Source organism: Heterocephalus glaber, unplaced genomic scaffold, assembly GCF_053883595.1.
Source record: "Heterocephalus glaber isolate CG9 unplaced genomic scaffold, H.glaber_assembly_v1.0 deba00001572, whole genome shotgun sequence".
Taxonomy (NCBI): domain Eukaryota; kingdom Metazoa; phylum Chordata; class Mammalia; order Rodentia; family Bathyergidae; genus Heterocephalus; species Heterocephalus glaber.
In genome coordinates this window covers 22658319-22680000 of record NW_028258357.1, presented here as the reverse complement: position 1 = coordinate 22680000, position 21682 = coordinate 22658319, and the positions used below count along the sequence as shown (strand labels likewise).

The following is a 21682-nucleotide window of genomic DNA, read 5'->3' as shown; positions in this document are numbered from 1 at the left end:
CGGGCCAGGGATTTAGCTCAGTGGTTCCGGCACCTGCCTCGCAAGCACAAGGTCCCGAGTTTGATCCCCGGTACCAAAAAAAAAAAAGAAAATTTCCTATTCCAAGATAATAAAGATAGTATTTCATATTTTCTTCCAAGAAGTGTAAGATCTGTCACTTTTTTATTTAGATGTTTCTTTTCAGAGTTTGTAGGAGAGGGGGCTAACTTTAATTATCCTAAAACCCTTGTCTTGGAACATTCCCAGCTGATTTTCCTGCCCTCCCTGTCCCACAGTCACCTGTCCAACACTCCTGTGTTATGGATGGGGAACAAGGGTCCCCCAGGGTGGGCTCCCTCCTCCCTTCTTATGGTTGCCCAACCCTCCCTGACCCCACTGGCCTCCTCCAGGACGGCCCACGAGTCAGGGGAGTGGGTCCTGCACCTTGCCTCCACACCTTCAAACATCTCGGCTCTTCTGGACCCTCTGCTCCTCCATGCGAGTTTTAAGATCAAATTGTTAAAAAAAAAAAAATCAAAGGAAAAATATTGAGATGTGGGTTGGAATTGCATTGAACTGATATATTAAATCGAAGACAATTAACATCTTTTTGAGCTTGGGTCTTTCTAAACATAAGCATGGTCTATTTCAACAGCTTTTACATTTTCTCCTTGAAAATCTTAAAGTAATTTTTGTTCAATTGTTTCTAGGTACTTTTTAGTTTCAGGTATATATGTTTTCAAGTTAGTGCTAAAAAATACCCAAGATTTTATTTTAACTGTATTTGGTGACCTGGCTGAATTCTAATTGGTTCTATTAGTTTATAGATTCTCTTTTGTCAGCAATTATAACTTCTATGAATACAGATACTTCTGTGTTTTCCTCCTCCTTCTGGTATTTCCTTTCCTTTTCTTATTGCATTGGATAGAACCTGTAGTGAATACTGTCTTCTATGACTTAAGCAGAAGAACTTCTAAAATTTCACCATTTAGTATAATGTTTATTGCAGGTTTGGGGATACTTTTTAATATTAAATAAATCATCTATTTCTAATTTGCTAAGAATTTTCTCGAAAATCGTATTTGAGAGCTGAATAGTATCAAATGCTATTTATTTCTCTGTAGCTATAGAGATAAAATCATATGATTTTTCACTTTCAATCCATTGATACAGTATGTTAATTAGTAACTTTTCAGACTTTGACTAATACTTGAATTTTTGGCATACTCTTATTAACAATGATTTTTTAAAAAACTGCCATCAAATTAGACTGCTAGTCCTTCGCTTAGATTTTTTTATCTATGAAAAAATACATAGCTGAGTCACAATTTTCTTTTCCTCTACTGTTCTTGCCAGAATTTGAAATTGAGATTAGCTTCGTAACATGAGTTTTACTGCTTTCCTTCTTTGAGTTTTATCCTCTTAAATACTGATTTTCATGACTTCATGTTTATTTTCATAAATTAAGAATTACATGTCTCTTTTAAGTCTAGTAAAAGAGTATTTCCTGTAAAAGTATTTTTCCCCGATGTTTTTGGAGGAAGAAACTTTTCCATTTACTCTGATCACCATTTGTTCTTTATTTCTGCCCTGCTACTTTCTATTTTTCACTCACCGCCCATTTCTATGCTTTATCTTCTCAACTCCTGCCATCTCTTATGTTGTCATAGTCTTTCACTTTTTCCCTGTAAATGATGATTCTGTCCTTTTAGGGATGATCCCTTAACATACCTACTTATCTACTGTAACAAAACTAAACTTTGCTGGGTGTGGCAGTGCACCCCTGTGATCCCAGCTCTGGGGAGGCAGAGGCAAGAGGATCCCCGGGAGTTCGAGGCCAGCCTGGGCTACATAGTGAGACCTTGTCTCAGAAATCAAAACAAAACAACAAACCAAACAAACTTAACTTTTCCAACAGTGTCTAAAGTTATTTAGCATTCCTAAACAGGACAAAGACTTTAGTGCACTTTAATGATTCCTTGCATACCTTCTTCCTGTTACTCCACATTATATTGTTTTCCTTGAACTTGGTTTTGCCTTTTTAAAGTGTACATACAAAGATTAGTTTTAAAATTAAAACCAGCTGGGCACTCGGAAGGCTGAGGCAGGAGAATCACTGAGAGTTCAAGGTCAGCCTGAACTATGTAGTGAGACCTGGTCTCAAAAAAAAAACCAAACCCAAAATAAAATAAAATCAGAACCAAAAATTAATTAAATTTGTTTACATAGTTTTAAATTTTGCTTATTTGAAAAGAGCGCCCTCCCCGCTTCTTGCATTCTTCCTCTGAGAACTGGAGATTCGCTTGACCCTTGGAGTCCTGGTGGGCCGTGACAGCTCAGAGCGGCCAAGACCGACCGAGTCACTGTCTCTGACTCAGAGAAGCACCGCCGGGACCCATGGTACCAACCCATGGAACTGGTGGACATCACAGCTTGGTTGTTTCAGTCCAGGAGGCTTTAGTTTGTCACACAGCAACAGTAACCGGAACATGTCTTACCTCGGGTCTCATCCGCGGCTTCCCTTTTCTTCTTGCTGAAACGCATTCTTTCAGTCTTTCTCTTTTTTAAAAGAAGCTCTGTGGGTGCCAGATGCTCCAGTCTGCATAACCGAAGGCGCCTCTCTGTTGTCCTCACTCCTGAGCCGGAGTTGCCTGTCCCTTGTTCTCAGCACTAAGGGGAAGTCACTCTGTTCCTCGGCGTCTGGTGCTTCTCTCCTGTCAGCTTCTCACCTTTCACCTTCACGGGGCATGTCCGAGAAGGGCAGAGGGGCAGGTGGCACCACCGCAGGGACAGGCGAGTCTGGGCTGCTTGCTCCCCGCCTGGCCCACATTGCAGGCGCAGCTGGTATCCTGCCGCGAAGCGGGCTCTGTGTGACAGGAGCCACAGGGGACATCTGTGCCAGAGGGGCAGGCTGCAAGGGGTGGGCATGGCCACACGTCTGGGCCACTTCCTGAGGGTGTGCACAGGTGCTCCCAGGCTCTGCCCACACAGGTGGTCACAGTGCAGCATGGCTGTCATCCCAGCTTCTCAGGAGGCAGAGGCAGGGGGGTTGCAAGTTCAAGGCTAGCCTGGCCGACCTAGTGAGTCCCTGTCTCAAAATTAAAAAGAACTGCTCTTTTCCCGGCGTGATGGGCCCAAGGGCTCCCAGTAAGGGCAGCAGAAGGGCCAGGCTGAGCGCCCTCACAGTTCCTTGGCCAGCGGAGTGCCGGGGACAGTTTAGAGAGCTTCGGATGGGGTCCACAGGAGCGATGCATTCTGCTTGGCTGGGAGGGGGTGTCATGGGGCCTTCCCCAGCCAGTTAATGGGAAAGGGGTCTTCTGTCCTGTCCCAGCCAAAGTGAGATACGATGAGGAGCTTTTGAACAAGGAAACAGGCTCATCTTTACAGGTCTTGCATACAGGAGAGCAGCTTCAGTTCACAGGCCAGACTTCCTATGCCGGAATCCGTGGCGCTTAGTTCTGTGGCCGGGAGGGGATGCTCCCCATTTTGGGATTGGAGTGCGGCACTGCCGTCAGAAAGCCTGCCGAGTTCTGGGCTGTGCAGCCAAACAGAACAGGTGTATCCTTCTAGAGCTACCCTCTTGCAATCTTGAAGCTTAAGAAAAGATGTGGAGCGGACTGCTGCCTCCTGGCCAAAACGAAAGTGATACTGAGTCGAATTCTGAAGATGAGGCCACACCACAGAACTTTGATCATAACTTACAAGAAGATAAAGCGGCTGGGACCATTAAAGACACAGAAATCTCAGATTTGTCCGCAGATGGACCAAAAATCAAAACAGAGGCCAAGGCAAAGAAATGCACATGAAGAATGGCCTTCCGGAATTCCCTTAAATATGTGGAACAAATTTCAAGAATTGCATAAAAAACATTCTGAACAGAAAATACTTCAGCCTCAAGATTCAGAGTGAGAGAGAGAAAACGCTCCAGAAAAGGTAAATTGAAGAATGAAAAAGAATCTCCTAGTGAGCAGTCCTTAAATGAAACCCACTGGAAGGAGCTTATTCAGTACTTCGGAGCCAATGATAGATTTGAACCCCCTGTTCAAAGGAAAAAGGTTCAAAAGCCTGGCCTGGAGAAGAGGGCAGACCAGGCTGTGGAGGAGAGGGATGTGGAGAAGGCTGCAGAGCTCACTCACCAACCAGCTAGCTACTCGAGAGGTTGGTGTAAAAACTGCCAAAGCAATCGCCTGTCACGAGTTTGTAAAAGCCAAAAATGAGGCTGAGAACGCACAGGCTGCTCGAAAAAAGAAGAAACTCGCATGGGGGTTTGAAGCAGAGAAGAGACGGGAAACCAAAAGCAGCATGGGACACATGTAATGGGAGGATTCTTCAAGACACATGCAGACGTGTGTGCTTAACTTCCAGAAAAGAGTTTTCTGCTTAGGTTAAATATGTCAGGAAATTGAGAAAAGCAGGAAGAAGTAAGCATAAATCTTGGGAGTTGATTATCAGCTCTTTTAAGTTTTTTTCTAAGGAGTTCATTCTATTGAAGTGATGGAATGTATTTTGTTATTTATGTAAGAAACCCAAGCATACACACAGGAAAAGAAGATAGGATTTTATTTAGCTGTATAGACTTGCAGTATAAAATCAATTTTACTTTTTATCTGTTTGGTATAGCAGAGCCTGTGAGATCCTTGTACTTTCTTATCTGTTCTTGGCATAACTGCACTTTTTCTGGAATTACGTTTTTAAGATTAGCTTTTGTTTAGAATGGAGTAGTCATAAGTTCAAAAAAGCCTCAGTTGATGCTATCTTTCCAAATGACTGAAATTACCTTAATGCTATAAAAACAATTATTCTTTAAAAAAAAAAATTAAGGGCTGGGGATTTAGCTCAGTGGTTCTGCCCCCTGCCTCGCAAGCACAAGGTACCGAGTTGGATCCCCAGTACCAAAAAAAAAAAAAAATTAAAAGAACTGGGGATGTGGGTCAGCACTAGAATATTTGCCTGGTGAGAGCGAGGCCCTGGGTTCAGTCCCCAGCAGTGCAATCATCAATCAGCCAGCTGGCCAGTGAGCACGGGAGCGCTGTACAATCCGGCCCCTCAGCCTGCGCTCCAAGCTGCTTAGGGGACTGTTTGACGCCAAAGTGCTTCCTGCACTGGCCACCTCCCAGACGTTCGTAGCAGTGAAGTAACAGGCGTTTGGTGAAAACCCAGAACGAAAGGGAGAAGACTCCAACACTGTCTGGGACCTGAACTCAGATAGGTCTGCTGAGAGCACGGCGCTGCTTGGAGGCAGAAGCCTACATTGCTCGGCTCCTCCAGGATCAACGTTCGCTGCCTGCTACCTTAGAAGCCACTGCTTCCGGCACAGAAGCAAAGTCTGCTACTTCAGTGCCCGCCACAGGCCTGTTCCGTGAAAAGGAATTAGGGAGAAGAAAGGAGCCAACCACCTTTGAACGGGGCCGACCTGGGAAGCGGTGACCGAGCCCCAGGGCTCCTTGGGGTCCCACACGGTCACTGTGACGGTCAGCAGCTGCTGTGTGGGAGTCAGGAGACAGAGCCGCCTCGGCCAGGGAGGGCTGGGAGCAGAGCTCTTTTCCTAATTAGCTGTTTCCACACAGGGAACGCACGACCCAAACACAGCCACCAGCCGGGCTTTGACACACACAGGCCCAAAGGGGGAGGGGGCTTTTGTCTGCCGCAAATTCTTTCAACTTGCTTGTCACCCCATGCCGCACCACTCAGCAATGCGCCAGAGGAGCGGGGCCGTTTCAGATGGTCTGCCAAGCGGACTGGGAGACAGGTATTATTTTCAGCCCATTCGAGGCTGAAAAATACTGTAAAAGTGAAATCAGGTTAATCTTGTTCTCTCTATCCTTTTCTAAAGGATTTGACTTATTTCCGCATTTGCCCAAGGTTCCAACATATTCTAAAATAAACACATTACAAGGAGCAATAGTCCTCGGAAACAAACTCACTCCTTTCATCATGCCCAGCTGTTCTACTTGGTCAAAGGACTTGCAAAGAACACTGCTGCGGAGGGAATCACTTTCTCTGTGTGTGAGGAGGTCAGTTTACCAACCAGCAAGATGAAGACTGAGGGATAAAACCAGGAATGGGCGCCCCCTTGGCACACGTGTCCATGTGTGTGAGGCTGAGTCTTTGATTTGGAGGCGAAGGAGAAACTTCTCAAATCTTTCCGACTGTCCCTTCAGTGATGGCCTGTCGCGCGAATGGCTTTTGTGGAGCCAGAGGCCACAGGAGCTGCTGCTGACCGTGCCGACCTGGGGTCCTCAGTGCTGCACAGCCCAGGTAGCCGGCAATGCGCACTTCCTCTGCAGCCGTGGGACAGGCGGCTTCAGAGGACTTTGAGCACCGAGATGAAAGGAATCCGCAACAAAACACCTCTTAGAGTGGACAAACACAGTCTTTCAGGAACGGGCTCTTTAGGAAAAGCAGGGCTCCTGTGTTTCGCCACAGTGCCATTGGGAGCCAGGGACAAGACCACAGAAAGGGAGAGGGACAGGCGCCACGGCTAGCCCAGGGCAGAGCCAGTGCTGACCGGCCTAACTGGAGAGGATGAGAAATGAAACCACGGCTCCACTTGTAAGTACAAGGGGTCTGAAGCAACTGCCCAGAAAACTCACCAACAGCCCTTTGCCAAAACCCGGGGAAATGGAGGCCCGCATGTTCTGGGTTTTGAATGTGCAGATAATGCCTTCAAGTCCCCTCTTCCCTCTGGTCAGGATGACCTGCACTCCATACGTATTTGGTTCATTTTTGTTTTGGTTTTTCTTTTTGGTACCGGGGATCGAACTTGGGACCTTGTGATTTTGAGGCAGGCAGTGGCACAACTGAGGTAAATCCCCACCCTGTTTTGGTTTTTTGAGACAGGATCACGCTGTGTGGTCCAGGCTGGCCTTGAACTCACTAGGTAGCCCAGGTTGGTCTCAGAGTCGCTGGGATCCTCCCTTCTCAGCCTCCCGAGTGCTGGGATTCTAGGTCATGCCTGGCTTCGACCCACACTCGGTTCTTTGAAACATAGACCCCTGCACCTTCCAGTGGCGCTAGGGTGCTGCCGAGGTAGCCCCTCTGAGAAGTTGGCCCTGTTGATCCAGAAAGCCTCGGATGAGGAATTGGGGCCAGCTGCTCCCACAGGTGATGAAAATCCAAGCAGGACAAAAGAGAAAACAATGCAAAAGCCCTCTTCTAAGGGTTGAAAGAGATCGAGATCGCATTTTAAAGAAATAGTAACCAGGTGTGGTGCACGCCTGTAATCCCAGCACTCAGGAGGCTGGGGCAGGAGGATCAACCTGAGTTCCAGGCCAGCCTGGGCTACATAGCCAGAGCCTGTCTCAAAAAAAAAAAATTGCTAAGAAATAGAAATAAAAATTCAAACGTCAACCATTGGAAAAATGAAAAACGAAGAGGCTGTCCATGGGGCCACGTGCAGATGCTGACACTGAGAGACGTCCTCGCGCCGCCCCGCAAGTCCGCAGGGAGGGGACCAAGCACGCCGCTGAGGCGACACACCGCTCGCCGAGCCTGGGCGCTCAGGCCGGCCTGCGCATGCGCACCTCGGTCTCTGACGGCGCTCGCGTCCCGTCTCCCCCCCCCCCCCCCGCCCCGCGTCCCCGTGCGCAGGCCAAGCGCGCCAGGCAGCAGGGCTGGGGCGGCCTTACCGAAGCTGGGCGCGCTGTGCAAGGTCATGTCCCGGATCACCCTGGTGCCGAAGCAGGACCACATCAGGAGGAACTGCTGGGCCACCTTCCTCAGCGACCCTTGTCTCTTGGCGGCCACCTGCAAGAGAGCGGCTTTGATAAGGCCGACTCTCACTTACTACTGGCTCTCTGACGACCGACGGGAAGGCTCAGGAGTCCCTGAGTTCAGTACCATAGCAATGGTTTGGACTTCTTGTTCGTAGCAGCAGAAATACACTTCACATGTTCATAGCGGCACAACTCATAATAGCTAAACCATGGAACCCCATCAAAAGACAAATGGATAAAAAATATGTAGTATTTACGTGGAGTACTGCTCTGCCATAAAGAAGGATAAACTGGAGTCATCTGTAGGAAAATGGATGCCCCTTGAGACCATAATGGTAAGCGAAATAAATCAGACCCACAAGCTTAAATATTGCATGATTTCTCTTACATGAGAAACCCAAAGAATAAATAAAGAGCCAATAAAAATGAGATAATAGGAAATATGGAGACCTTTTACAAATGGAAGGAGATCAATAGACGGAGAGAGGGGAGGGAGGGGACATAAAAAGAATCGGGATGTGTTAGCTACGTGCAGCGACTCCACACAAGGAATGAAAACATCATGTATGGCAAACATGGACTAAAATACATGACATAAAATCTTATGCCAACAATTTATGCACCTGGTAGATAAAAGAGCTGCCGAGCTGGGGCACCAGGGAAGCCTGAGCCCCCTGCTCCTCCGCCCTCCACCCCTGCTCCCTGGGGCCAGCTCACCCACCTTCACGACGCAGCGGTCCACCATGGTGTCCAGCCACTCGATGTAGGCCTCAATGGGCGACTGCTCCTCCAGCAGGTGGTCGAACTCCTGGTACACTGTCAAAGAGCAGACCGCACGCATGAGTGCCGCTGTGTGGGACAGAGCTGCGTCTTGAAGACAATCACAACTCTGGACCAATGGAACCTCAAGGTCTGGCCAGGGCACTATGGGTTTTAAAGTCCAAACTGCACTTCAGCCTTCCGGGGATGCCGTGGGGTTATTTCCAGGCCCCCAGTGCACCCTCCACATCCTCCTTTCCTACAGCCTCAGTCGATTCTCTGAACCCCCCTGCACCCCTTGCCAACCCTGCTTCAGCCCCACGCCCTCCCAGTGCACCGCAAGCTGCCCTTGACCTGTTTGGGGTCCCCTTGCTAGATTCGTGACACTTTCACTGCCTCACGGGTTCCCCAGGAGGCAGCTGTCACTGAGCAAGTGCCTGCTTGGATCAAGGGGCAGAGGCCCCGCTGCCCACACTCTCTGCTTCCTCTGGGCCAAGGTTTCTGGGCCACACAATTGGGCAAGTAGCGCGGGCCTCTGGGGCTCCTCAGGGCGTGGGTGCTCAGCAGCTGTGCACAGAGGGGATGGCCACACCCTGTCCTGGCTCCCTCTCAGCACGGAGCCCGGACCCTCTTTGTAACCAGGGGACTTTAGGGACAGACATCTCTTTTCATTATGTTTTTGTGTTCAAAGGTTTCACAGCTAGTGAAGAGCAGAGGTGTGACTCAGACATGGCCTGACTCAGCCAGGAGCTCCTCACGACTCCTCTGCCCCAGCACTGGCATGTGGCCCTCTGCATTATCCCCGAGGTCACAGTGCACTGGGGCGCAGGTCCGAATCCAGTTCTGTGGTGCACACCAGCCCCATGCTGCCATCAAGGACCCTTCCCACGCATTCTGACTGCCTCCACAGGGAGCCGTGTCCACGAGGCAAATGTGAGGCAAGCAGAGCACCCCGAGGTGGCACCAGTGTCATGGATGCACGGTGAGCACCCAGCAGGAACTGGCCGATGCCAGGAGGGCTTGGGGTGGAGAGCCCCAGAAGATAGCAATTTCCAACCCTGACGTACGTATCCTGCAAATCTGCCCTTTAAAATTGATGGAGAAATAGATATTTCCATGACAAGGAGCATCTCAAGAAATTCATGACCACCAAACAAGCATTATGAAAAATTCTCAAGAAAGAGACAATGAAGCCAACAATGTCAGTAAGTCAAACAGAACGAATATACCTGTTGGGCCAAGCTGTTAAGCAAAAAGGAGAAAATAAGGAAATCAGCAATGGGAAAATAATGCAATGATAGGAACAAATCAGCAATAACTCTCAATGTGAATGGTCTCAATTCTCCAATCAAAAGATACAGATTGGCAGAATGGATCAAAAATAAAACCCACAGAGCCGGGGATTTAGCTCAGTGGTGCCGCTGCCTGCCTCACAAGTGCAAGGTTCCGAGTTTGATCCCCGGTACCAAAAAGAAATAAAATAAAATAAAATCCACAGTGTATAGCATACAAGAAACACATTTAATTTTAAAAGATATAGATGGAAAACAATATCCCATGCAGTGGCAACCCAGAGAAAAGCAGGAGTTCGTTCCCTAATTTCAGACAAGCTAAGACTGACCAGAAGAGACAAAGAAGGTCACTAGATATTGGGGAAGGGAACAATTCAACAGGAAGAGTTAAGAATTATAAACATACATGCATCAAGTACCAGCGCACCTAACTTCAGAAAACAAACACTAATGGACACGAAAAATCAGATAAACAACAACACAATAGGACAGTGGACCTCGGTTCACAAACTCAATGCTTTACCACAGTTCTGGTTTCAAAATGAACTGGACGAGAACCACATCAAATTCAGTGGTTATGTTCAGTGTTGATCTTATAAAGAAATTTGATTTCGTTCTTGTCCAGTTCAGTTAGCAATCAGAATAGTGGGAAGAATTAAGTTCATACTGAGGTACCACGGTAATGGAGGACCCTCCATACCCCATCGTCAGAAATTGACAGACCACCCAGACAAAAAAATCAACAAAGAAATATCAGAGTTGAACCAAACCTTCAAACAAATGAACTTAGTAGACATCTACAGAGTGCTTCATCCAACAACAACAGAATATATATTCTTCTCAGCAGCACATGGGACTTTCACTAAAATAAGCCACAGACCAGCCGTTAGCATGCTAAAGTAAGTGCAAAAAAAATCAAAATTATCCCATGCATATTATCAGATCATAGTGCAATGAAACTAGAAATCAATGGCAAAAGAAACTACATAAACTATGGAAAGTAAACAATACTTTCTTAAATAATCAATGGGTCACAGATGAAATTAAAGAAGAAATTAAACAGTTTCCACAATAAAATAATAATGCCAGTATGGCATACTAATACCTATGGGATGCAATGAAAGCAGGCCTAAGAGGGAAGTTAATAGCAGTGAATTCCCATATCAGAAAAACAGGATGAGCTCAAATAAATAACCCAATGATGCACTTCAAGGTCCTAGAAAAACAAGAACAATCCAAACCCAAAGCCAGTACAAGGAAGGAAATTATAAAGCTCAGGACACAGCAAAGGAAACCACTAACACAGGGAAGGGACAACCTACAGAACGGGAAAAAAAGTTGCCAGCTGTTCCTCAGACAAAGGACTAATATCTAGACTATAAGGAACTGAAGGAAATTAGACCTTCAAATTTAAAGACCCAATTAAAAACTGGACATCTGAAATGAAGAGATGAAGAAATACAAAAGGTCAATAAGCACATGAGAAAGTGTTCGACATCACTGGCTATTCAAGAAACGTAAATTAAACAACACAGATTCCATCTCACCCCAGAGAGAATGAGTACCATCAAGAAATCAACCAATAACACATGCTGCTGAGGCTGCAGGGAGAAAGGAACCCTTCTCCATTGTTGGTGGGAGTGTGGACTGATACAACTACTATGGAAATCAGTATGGAGATTCCTCAAAAAACTAAAAGTAGAAATTGTTTGACCCAGCCATTGCCCTTCTAGGTGTCTTCCCAAAAAAGTTAAAGACGTGACATCACAGTGACGTGTGCACATCCATACAGCAGCAGAACTCACAATAGCTAAATCTTGAAAATAGCCTGTATGCCCATCAACAGATAAGTGGATTTTTAAATGTGGTATTTATACACAATGGACCATTACTCTGCCATAAAAAGGATAAACTTGAGTCATTTGTAGGAAAATGGATGCACCTTGAGACCATAATGTTAAGTGAAATAACTCAGACACACAAACTTAAATATCACATGGTTTCTTATATATGAAACTCTCTCTCTCTCTACATATATATATATATATATATATATATATATATATAAAGTACAAAATAAAAGACAGATAATAGGATAAAAAAGAAAGGAAAAAAAGGTACTGTAATCCAGTGCGGACAATGTAGCTAAAAGTGTGCTTTGACTTACTACAATTGTCTTAACATGTTTGAAATGTTCTTTGACCTATTAGTCTGGTTTTCAATCTGTATATATGATAATTAACTTTATAAGGTCTTATGAGATAAGTGAATCTGATGCTGGAAAAACAAAAGGGGGGTGGATGGGGTAGGGAAAAAGAAGGGAATTGAAATGTGCTATGGATGTACCGATCCCCTGCAGTGAATGCAATCACCATGTACTGCAGACACGTACTAACAGTTACAAAGAAAAAAAGAAAACAACAAACCTCTATCTCAAGAATAAAAAAATCAAAGGCACTGGCCATGTGCCAGCCATGTGCCAGCCATCAGAAGGAAGCGAGGGAGCGGCCCCCAGCCCTGCTCCATGGTCCAGGGACTCCCAGCTGCCCGTGGGAGGCGTGGGTGACACCCTTTCCACAGTCCCCTTCCTGTCCCTGGGCATGACGCCCTGTTATTTGTAAGCCTCGTGCTCATCTTCCCACTTGTCCATAACCCCAGCACCACGTGGATGGACACTCGCTGCTCTGTCCAGGAAGGCACTCAGTAGGCACCAGCAGGGTCAGTGGAACGCGTCCCTGCCTCCCGCAGGGAGAGGACAAATCTCAGCCTCCTGCAGCGGCCACCACAGGTGCAGAGCCTGGGCCCTCCAGGAACTCTCTGGATTGTATTTTCCCCAGAGTCTCCTTTCTCCTGCCCATGAAAGGCGGAGGAGAAAGAGGATGGAGTGGAACACTGCTGATGGTGATGTGGTTAGGAACTCTGGTCCCCACGGACATGGACGGACACCTGCTCTGCAGCTGGCACTGGGGACATGGCAATCAGAGGGCCCGAGTGTGGTCAGGGTGACCTTCTGGGTTGGGGCCAGGAAAAGCAGACTGGGACGCCTGGTGGGGAGCTGGGGGACACATCCGGGGCCCCTGTGACTCGGCCTGGTTCTGGTGGCTGGCTGAGCCAGCCCGGCCACTTAGTGGGTCTGTGACCCCGGTGAGGCTCTAGCTCCCTGGGCCGAGTCTTTTCCTGCTCTGGTGGGCAGGACCCGGCATGGAACAGACAGTTGATAAGCCGCATTATTATCTGGGTGATCTTCCCTAAAATTCTTAGCAGGGCAAAGTGGGCTGGGGCAGCTGGGGAGGAGGGAATGGGCCTGAGCTGAGCCCCAGGAGGGGCACATGGCCAAGCCTTTCACTGTGCTGCTGGGGAGGCCCTGGAGGAAAAGGCTTCTCCAACAGGAACATCGGGGGGACGGTCACAAGCGCCATGCGCTCTGCCTGGACACCTGAGTGATTTCCCTCCAGCAGGAGTGCGGGAGGCAGGCCTGGAAGTGGGGGGCCCTCTGCAGCTCCCCAGTGTGGTCACTTGCCCCACAGGGAAGGTGCAGGAGGGGCAGCACCTGGCTTCACCACGCTCCCCACATCAGGAGGGGCCCTGTGGGTGGTGGGCAGCGGGACTTCCTCCTGCTGTTTCTCCAGGGAGCAGCCCCTGCCCGGTCAGGGTGGGGCCCGGACAGCACACCCCAGGCCGAGGGTTAGAGTGTCCGTCCACATGGACAGGCAGGAGCGGAGGCTCACAGAGGTGAGTCGCCATGCATGTCCCCTTTCCACACACTCATGGGGCTGCAGGCTTCCCGGCCAGCAGCGGGCTGGCTCATGTGAGCCTGAAACACTGCAGACTCCTGGCTGACGTAGAAGGGCGCTTGAAAACGACAGTGAATGTTTAAATTAAAAACAATTATTACAGGGAAAGACATGTTGCCACGAACCCTCCTCTCTCCAGATACACTCACCTCATCACTCTTCACTGTCTGCAGCAGCTCTGCAGTCCACTTTCATGAGTGTCTTTAGAAGGCGTGATTGAAAATACGGTGACTGCTGCTGCCTGGGGCCATCCAAAGGAAAGGCAGCTCGTAAAAACCTCAGGGTGCACACTCTCCCACCTTATTCAAGGGATGTGGCACCGTGTGACTTCTGGCTCCCTTCCCAGAGTAAAAGACGATGACAGGGAAAGGTTTTGAATCGATTCAAGGCAGCCACAACAGCACAACTGAAGACACTCAGGAAAGAAGAGCTTAGAACCAGCTCAGAGAGCGGTAAGGGTGATGGCACAAGGTGTTCAAAGTGCAGGGAGTATTTGAGGGGGATCAAGGAAGATGTGCCTTTTACTGTAGTAATCTGAAAGTAAACATTCCTCATAGTTGTCGAGTCACACCCTGTCCACTGAGACCGGCAATGAGCTAGACTGAGTTGCCATTCTTGGTGTCCCTGCCACAGAGGTCTGCCTGGCACTCGGGGTCCCACGAGGGGTCCCTGGCGCGACATCATGTGCTACCAGCTGCACCAGCAGTCGACACACGTGCTCTCAGGCAATCTGCCCTCCTGTCTGGAGGAACAATGAGAGGGACAAGATCCAGGGAGAGGGACAGGGTGGGGAAGCCACCCACACATTCGCCAAGCTACTTTCTTTCTTTTGGAAACACAGCCAGCGGAACGGGGGCCAGCCTTACGCTGGATGATGAGCTTTCGGTGCTCCTCGCGGGAGTCCTCCATGGTGTAGAGGGTCTGCTTGGTGATGCTGTTCAGGTCCACGTTCCGCCAGTCCTCCAGCATCTGGAATGTGATGTCAGCGCTGTGGATCACCGTCCGGGATGCCTACGACCCAAGCCAGTCAACTCATTAGTTAGTTCCTGGGTTGTTAGGCTAAAGGCCCTGCCCTTTCTTTCTGCCTTTTTTTTTTTTTTTTTTTTGTACTGGGGGATCGAACTCGGAACCTTGCGCTTGCGAGGCAGGCGGCGTAACCACTGAGCTAAATCCCCGGCCCTCTTTCTGCCTTTTTAACAGATCTGCTTCTGGGATTATGTAAACCACTATGAGAGTCAGGAAAACAGTTTCAGGACAGCAGCGGATGACGCCATAACTCAGAAGGTCCCGATGCTGCCTCTTGCTGCTGCTCTCTCCTCTGCGGGAGCCTGCAAGGTGGCCCAGGCCAGATCCGACCCTACTGTTCCCGGCCCGCCTGGCCTGGCCCCATGGGACAATGGGAGGAAGCACACGGGGCTGCCTGCTTTCTGACTAGAGCTTGGGTTGGGGCTGAGGACTTAGTTACCCACGTGTCTCTGGGGCTGGCCTGGGGATGTCCCTGCTACCACTGTACAGACAAGGGATTAACCACCAACTGTGCATTTTCACATAAATGTATCCTAAAGCATTTTAGGCCCTAGTTTTCTGTTTTTGCTTTTTTATATAATTAGGATTAAAACAAATACGAATCATTGAGATGGAGCAGAAAGGAAACTGTACCATAAGTCAGTAGTGTGTGTGTGTGTGTGTGTGTGTGCATGTGATGATCCTTTAAAGCTGCGACCTCCACCAGTAAATCCTCATTAGTGAGCCTAAATTTACAAGTTGGAAAAATAGTTGGAACAATATCACTAAGCTGAAACAAAACTGAAAAGAGCAAAGAAAAACATGTCTAGGATCATTTTTTCAAGCTATCTTTTAATAAGTAGAAAGAAGATTTAAAAGGTACAAGCGTGTTGTAAGCCTTGCAATGTTTGTGAGTGTCCAGACAAAGGTAAATTCTGACAACCCCTAGTTACACTCACATTGCCAAGCACAAGGAAAATCCTGCCTAAATAATCCCGGGACTCTCTACCATCAGAGAGGCCCAGAACACACGGGTACAGGAGCTGCACCGGCCACTCAGGATAAGGAAGACAACTGAATGTGACGCCTGCGTGTTCTGGATTCAGACACATCCTGGCGTTGCCGGGGACTAGAGTTGATTTGGGGCAGCCAAGCAGAGAGCCTCCGTTTCCTGAGGCGTCACAGTGCCTGCTGCTTGTTGATAGCTCCTTGTGATAATGTTTGAAAAGCACAGAGCCTAGGTACAGGAGCCGGGACCGTAGTGTGACGTGAAATTAACCAGACATACAAGCTTCAACATCACAGGGTTCCTCTTACAGGAGAAACCCAAAGTATGGATAAATAAAATAGCAAAGTAAAAGATAGATAACAGGAAGAAGGGAGACAGCTGGAGGGAGGGGGAGGGGAGGCGAGAAGAGGGGGTGTAGAATTAAGACGCATTGTGCGCACGCACCAACCCCCTCCCCATGGCAAGTGCAATCATCATGCAATACAAACATGGACCAATAAAGAGAAAACATTTACAAAGTGGCCACTGTGGTCCCCCGGCGGTAGCCGCTGGACCGTTCTCTTCCCACCCGCCCCAGCAGCACCTGCCTGTACCCCGGGCGTACGGGACACCCGAGGGGCCTTCTCAGGCCACGTTAGGTACCCAGGATATGCAGCTTTGTGCCTGCTTGTTCCCGTTTCTACTCTGTTTCCTTCATAACTTTAATTCACTTCTGGTTTACTTTCTCTTTTCCGCTGAGGGCAGACACCGCTGAGACAGTCTGGGCCCGCGGCGGGCTTTCGGGAGAGTTGGGCCACGTGACCCTTGCGGCTGCGCATTTAGGGTCGGTCTTGGCTTTCGTCTAGCCCGACTTGCCATGTGTGCGTGTGTCTTCTCCGGCACTACCTGACCCCTGTCCTCTGGCCAGTCGGTGAAGGTGTCTGAGGTCCGTCCGGTGACACGGAAAGGTGGGCGGCATTTGCCAATCAAATTCCATGTGTGCAGAGTGTGCAGTGGAGAGGGGATGTGCGCACGCGCACGCGAGCGCCCAGTGCAGCCCGCAGGTGTGGGCATGGGTGTGGACACACTGCCCACACGTGTACCAAAGAAGCAGAGTCCTAACTAAACTCCCTGAGGCCCGGAGGAGGCACCAAAGCCGCATCCCTGTTCCTGATGAGACCTACGGCTGGCGTAGCAGAGGACGGGTTCAGTTTCTTCCCGGAGTCCCAGAGCAACGTCACCCAGGTAACGGCTCCGGGGCGGCTGGCGGGACTCTGGACAGGCTGCCCTGCATCCCCGCACTGTTCCCTCATGGTCATTTCCTACTTCCCGGATTCAGGCCACTGCAGCCAGAAACCCCCGACCCTGACCTCGGGTGACCAGCAGCCACCCGGGCCCAGCCCGGCTCACTGGAGGGTCAAAAACCTAAACACAGAAGGGCAGGCGGGCGGGCCCAGGGCCAGCTCCAAGACAGGAGCGCTGGCGAGGAGGGGACGGTGCCCGCCCACCGAGAGCCTCAGCCCGGCCGGCTGACTGCTGCCCAGGTAGACACGGCTCTGGGCCAGCTGCCAGCTCCTCAAAGGAGTCTACACAAACGTTGGGTGTCTGGCTGTCCTCTCCCCATTGCAATTGTTAGTGACCAGGTGGGAAAAAACGTTTCTGACGCATGCACATCAAACAATCTCATATGCCGGAGGGCCAGATGTGGCCAGTGGCTCCCAGTTAGGCAGTGATGGCTGGGGCCCTTGGCCCTGGGGTGTCATGGGAGTGGGGTGCCTTCCTGGACTTAGATTCCCTTCATCAAGGGGAAATGAACAGCAAGGCAGTTCTGCATCGATTGGCAGGGGGCAGGGTCTTCCATTCTTAGTTTAGACATTTTCATGTTTAATTTCTTTCTTGTTTTGGTACCGAGGGTTGAACTCAGGACCTTGCATTTGCTAGGCGGGCACGGTGCCACTGAGCTACATCCCCGGCCCTTCATGTTTAATTTCTTACAGTAAGCACATATTACTTTTATGCTAAAAATTAATGCAGATCTGGAAAAGTGAAACGAAGTTACGCAAATATTTCATGTACAATATGGCTTAGACGCCTTTGAACGGCACTTTATAAACAAACCGTCCTGTTTGTCTGTTTGACTCTTGGACTCAGTGGCCAGGGCCAGGGCGACTCCGCTTCCTGGCTGGGCCGCTGTTCTTGGTGTCACTCAGGGGTTGGGGTGACTGCTGGCATCAAGCGGGCAGAGGCCAGGCACTGGGCAAACAATGCTGCAGAACAGGGAATTCTGCACCCTAAATGCCAACAGCCATGAACCAGCTCCGATTTAAGGGAAACAGGAAAGTGTGAATCTAAAAGGTTTAGAGACAACCAAAGTCAGAAATGATTTTGCATGTAGGTTGGAACTGTTGTACCTGGCTAGCATTTTTTTTTTTAATTTTTTTTTTCTGGCTAGCATTTTAATTCCTCATCTGTAGGAACTGTGAATCATGGAGAGCCGAGAGCAGGGCCCAAGGGATGACAGGACAGACGCCCCAGGCAGGTGTTCCTGTGGACACCCTCCTCCCGGCCCCGGGGACAGGACAGTGACAGACACATGACAGACACAGAGGGCAGCTACCTGGCAAAGGTGATTGAGCGATGTTTGCCGTCTCAGGATTTGGGAAAACCTCCTGGACACTGCAAGTGGAAAGGGGCGGAAGCATTAGTGTGCTTAAGATCCAAGGTTGGGTCCAAGAGTAACTTGCCTCCTTGGCCTACACGGCCACTCCCACTGTACATCCCCCCCCCCCCCCCCTGCCTGACTCTTTGTTCTCCCTTTTGGGCTTCAACAACGCTTTCCTCCTGGTGATCCTTGGGGTACAGATTTCAAAGTCACAAACTTGCCACACTCGCAGGTGTGAGAAATGGTGGCGTCGATCAACCGTGAGTAAAAACAATTATTTACGTGTCTTTCATTTCGCTAATTGCAAGCTCCATCAGTTCTCCTCATAAATAATTGCAGGAATCAAATGGCCGCTTTGAAGACGTCCCTGCTCAACAGTAGTATGTTTAATAGGAAATCTTGACTGAGCCTCGGGCACACGGCGGGACTGGGCCTTCCAGGATGGAGCCCGAGCGGTGCCTTGAATTCAGCTTTGACGATCTGCCTGGCCTGGTGCACCGTCACCAAAGTGATGATCTCTGCCTTCAGGAAGAGCTCTTGCTTCCCTCGCCAACGCAGCAGCGGGTGGGCTGAAGGGGGGGATCTTCTACCTAATTCTGCAGCAGACAGGGCCCGTGCCTGCTGTCCGTGCTGTGGTACAGCCTCCAGCTGCACTGCGGCTCCCTGGGAAGAGCTGCTTCCTCGGCCTGGCTCGCACAGGTGGAAGGGCCAGCACAGCGACTTTGAACCGGCTTGCTTTGTCAGCGTAATTAAAACAGGCACGGGGCATTCTTCTCATTAATTTCTAAACTGGTCAAGAAATAGAAACTTCCCCAGGCTTATCCTCATTTGTGCTCTGAGCTGGCTTGGTTTGAAAAATAGGGTGTAGGGTGGAGGAATGGGGCTGGGGGGTGGACAGATGAACTTCTAATTTTCCAGGCCAATCAATCGTTAATCCTGCTCCTTAATTACTTTTTCTTTAACTTTGTGATGTGGAATTTAGTGCTGGAGAAAAGAAAAGAACTGAGAGCCGTGAAATAAAGCGGGCTTTATCAATAGGTGATGGGCACCGCAGGCGTCCTCAGAGTGCGGCTGAAAGACCTTCTGCGCCCGCAGAGAGAGGGTAATTTGATCGCCTTCATTTTCCTCACTGGCACTTATTTCAGGCAAGAATAGCAAGCTGTATTCAAATGGGGCTTTGAGAAACATATTTTAAAACCTTATTTTGCTTAAAATCATTTCACCTGTGCTTAATTTAACGGCAACACATGAACTGCGCCCGAGTCCCCACACGCACAGATGTGGGGAGACGGGGAATAAGCTGGTTTCCTCTGGCACAGCCATGCCAGGAGACGGAGCTGGTCCCTGCAAAGACACGGTCCACAGCCCCAGGCCCTTTTATGAGAAATATTAATGTGGCTTTCTAATTAGGCAGAGGGTCGGCCCTGCTGTGGCAGGAGCCTATGGGTATCTCAGAGCTTTGAGGTCGCACAGGCCTGGGGTTCATGCGCGGCCTCTCCATCCCAGCCACATGGCTTTGTGGCTTTGGGGCTTTGGGGCGCTTTCTCAGCCTTCGAGAGCCTTGTCTTAGAACAGGGACTGTTTCCTACACTGCAGAGGTGGAGAGGAGCAGAAATTGGCAGCAGACAGAGCCTGGGGGTAAAGCCTCTCTCTGCTGCTTGCTATTTTCTTAGCCAGAGTTCCTTGCCTCCAGACAGCCCTGTGCCTCCCTCATAAACATCCTACAGGGTGCAGTAAGCTCAGCACACAGAGCACTTAGCATGCACACCGACGCTCTGCAGGGCAGCACGTGCTAGCTGCTGTTACCCCATTAACGACCCATGTGAAATGCGCTGCCAGACTGTTACTCTCCCTCCCCTCCTCTCCCAAACTCCTACTTACATTCAAATTTGATGTTTCGCAAATTTTCTGGGAGGTTGTGCAGGGCCACCTTCAGCCACTCATCCAGCTGCTTGGCAAACTTCCGGATCACCTGCGTCAGGCTGGAGAGAGAAGGTTCACCTGAGGCGCCTGTATCGTGTGCTCGCCCCGGAGGCTCCCAGGCTTTGCCTCCTTCACTCAGGTTTCAGCCACTACCCTCTGTGCTGTCCGTCCCTAGAGGTGCTGGGACAGGGCCCGCAGCCCGGCCTTGCTGAGAGCTCGCGGGCCTGGGAAGGGGCTGATGGGCACCAACACTGGTCCACGATGCTGGTGGTAGGAAAGCCGCTGCCAGGCGAGGTGGTGCCAGGGTGCTTTCTGCCAGCACACAGTGCCCCTTGGCATCTTAGAAGAGCCTTGTGCTCAGGTGCAGACAGAGGCTGGGGCCACGGAAGGGTGCTTGGCAGGCACCTCCCCTCCCATGCTGCTGCACGAAGCCCACACTGGCAAGGAGCTGCTGCTGGGCCTGGAGACTGGGTCTGAGCGTGGGAGGGGAGGTGCACTGGGGGTGCTAGGCTGCCGTGGGAGGTAAGGCCTCCTGCTCACAGTCCTGGGACCAGGGTCCCCCTCAGTGCTGCTGGACCAGGGGCCTCACCTCATCCCCACGTGGGTCACCCACCCCACCCACCTCTGCCCTCAGCCCACGAGTCCACCGTGCCCTGTGCAGCCTTCCAGTGCCTCTCCTGCCAGGCTACGACTGCACCTCACCCCCAGGGCAATGGCTGCCACGGGGCATCCCTGTCCCCTGCCCTTCTGGTGACGAACTCCGACCTCACCTCACCCCCAATGCCCACAAAGCCCAGAGAAAGTGGTCAGCAGGGTGATCAGCACCCTGCTCCTGGCACGGACCCTCCACCTCCTCCCATACAGCCTGCATCTCCCTCTGGATGGGAACAGCCTGCACATCCTTTTAACCCACCCAGCACTGACTCAGTTTAAAAGATGAAATATAATCTCTGACTTGCTCAGCTCTGCCTCAAGCTACTGCCCAGCAGAGCTGTCCACGCCCTCTGACTCCTTCCCTCCTTCCAGTCACTCCTCGCCACACTCCTGCGTGACACCGACTGTCACGCAGGCCTCAGCTGCTGACAAGGCCGCAAACCTTCGGGACTCGCTCTGACGGCATCTCGAGGGACACTGTGCAGTGCTCATCCGGCCTTGCAAAGCCCTGGCCCCCTCCGCCCATCTGTGACCCTAGGTCCCCTGGGTGTTCCTGATCAGAGCCCCTTACCCTGGGCCCAGCTGGTGCATCTCCTGGTTCTCTTCCCTGCCCTGCTCGGTGATTTCTGTACACCTCAGGCACAGGGGTCTGCATGGCCTTGGGCCACTGCACCTGCAATCCCTCGATCAGAGGGGCATCAGACCCAGCAGGTCCCCAACAGACTCCTCGATCCCCCCAGCCCTGGTTCTTCAAAATTTCAGAGTGCATCTCTACTTTGCATGAAGTTTCCATGGTTAATTATGAAAAGGTTCAGACATATCTCAAATGGGGCAATAAAACAAACCTCACGCCCCAGCTGTAACAATGAGGCACATTGGCCAGTGGGTCACATGCCGCCTTTTCTTTCAGG

General features: G+C 50.2%; 1 protein-coding gene and 1 pseudogene across 4 annotated transcripts in view; one reads left to right on the top strand and one right to left on the bottom strand.

Annotated features, from left to right (window-relative positions):
• Rfx4 (regulatory factor X4) overlaps positions 1-21682 on the bottom strand; it is a 146634-nt gene that overhangs the window by 25854 nt on the left and 99098 nt on the right. For all 4 annotated transcript variants that reach the window (XM_021258377.2, XM_021258376.2, XM_004844808.3 and 1 more), the window contains 5 exons: positions 20076-20176; positions 18150-18208; positions 14406-14550; positions 8416-8510; positions 7608-7725 (listed from right to left, as the gene is read on the bottom strand). In XM_021258377.2, the coding sequence (XP_021114036.1) occupies positions 7608-7725; positions 8416-8510; positions 14406-14550; positions 18150-18208; positions 20076-20176 (518 nt within the window). The remainder of the gene's footprint in view (positions 1-7607; positions 7726-8415; positions 8511-14405; positions 14551-18149; positions 18209-20075; positions 20177-21682) is intronic.
• LOC101723917 (protein FAM204A pseudogene) lies at positions 3560-4296 on the top strand (annotated as a pseudogene).